The following is a 988-nucleotide window of genomic DNA, read 5'->3' on the forward strand; positions in this document are numbered from 1 at the left end:
TACGTTTTCCCTCACTTTTCTCGAACGATGGGTTGCGGTGCTTCCTCTGCTGCTACTGGTACTACTGATGAGGCTGTGAAGACCGTCCATGCTGAAGTAGGTCATGTGAATGTTCCTAATGTGATGTTCATGTCTTCAGGAGCCCAAGGCTGCCGAGTGTGCAGCAGGTGAGTGCGTTGAGGAAATGCAAGAGAGCAAGATTGTTGTAGATAAGCCTGCTGGAGATAGTGGTGAAGATAAGAAGCCAGAAGAGAGTGTAAGCAGTGGAATCGGCATTCTAGTGTGCCGAGTGTGATGTTTAGCCGGCCGAAGATGAGGAAGGCCCTAAGGACCCGGCTCCATCTGAAGAGGAAGCTCCGGCTGATACTGTAGGTTCTGGGGAGTTGGACCGGTGGGAATTTTGTATGGGACGTTTTTCCCCGTGAATAATCGTTCATTGATACGAGTGATTGTATGAAGCGAGGAGCACAGTCGTGCATGCTCAGAAGGCGGCGGCTGAGGAGGGCGCCAAGGAGGAAGCTCCTGCGGCCGAGGCGGAGAAGGTGAGGCCTCGTTGAATCTAACATCTGTTACGCGTGGAGTGGTATCAAAAATCTGCACGCACGCGCATTTGTCATCCTCAGGCTGCTGAAGAAGGAAAGGCTTCACCGGAGGGGGCTGCTGCTACTGCTGAGTAGACGAAGGTGTTGCCCACTGAAAGGTATTCTGTGGTTGTGATGTTACGTTCGACCCCAACCCACTGGAGCATTTAGCGCGCGCCCGATAAGAATAGCAGATTATTTGATCCTGCAACATCGGGTTTATTTCAGGTAGTGTAGTAGGTGCTAGCGAGCACTCGTTGTGGACTCCATAGATGATGATAATGCTGATGTTTTTGATACGGAAGGTGTTGTGTTAGTTTTTTTCGGAAGTAGGAGGCGTCTATGGTGCGGAAATAGTATTTCTCCTTGGAGTCGGCGTTTGTAGTGATAGTAGTAATTGTATTTTT

At 50.0% G+C, this 988-nt stretch overlaps 1 protein-coding gene across 1 annotated transcript; it reads left to right on the forward strand.

Annotated features, from left to right (window-relative positions):
* Positions 1–27: 27 nt before the first annotated feature.
* Pmar_PMAR011420 (gliding-associated protein 45, putative) lies at positions 28–677 on the forward strand (the record flags this gene model as incomplete). Its single annotated transcript, XM_002782865.1, has 5 exons — positions 28–96; positions 140–256; positions 303–368; positions 486–542; positions 624–677. 5 exons carry the CDS (start codon positions 28–30, stop codon positions 675–677), a joined length of 363 nt encoding a protein of 120 aa, XP_002782911.1.
* Positions 678–988: the final 311 nt, after the last annotated feature.

Source organism: Perkinsus marinus (genome assembly GCF_000006405.1).
Source record: "Perkinsus marinus ATCC 50983 genomic scaffold scf_1104296937924, whole genome shotgun sequence".
In the NCBI taxonomy this organism is placed as follows: Eukaryota; Perkinsozoa; order Perkinsida; family Perkinsidae; genus Perkinsus; species Perkinsus marinus.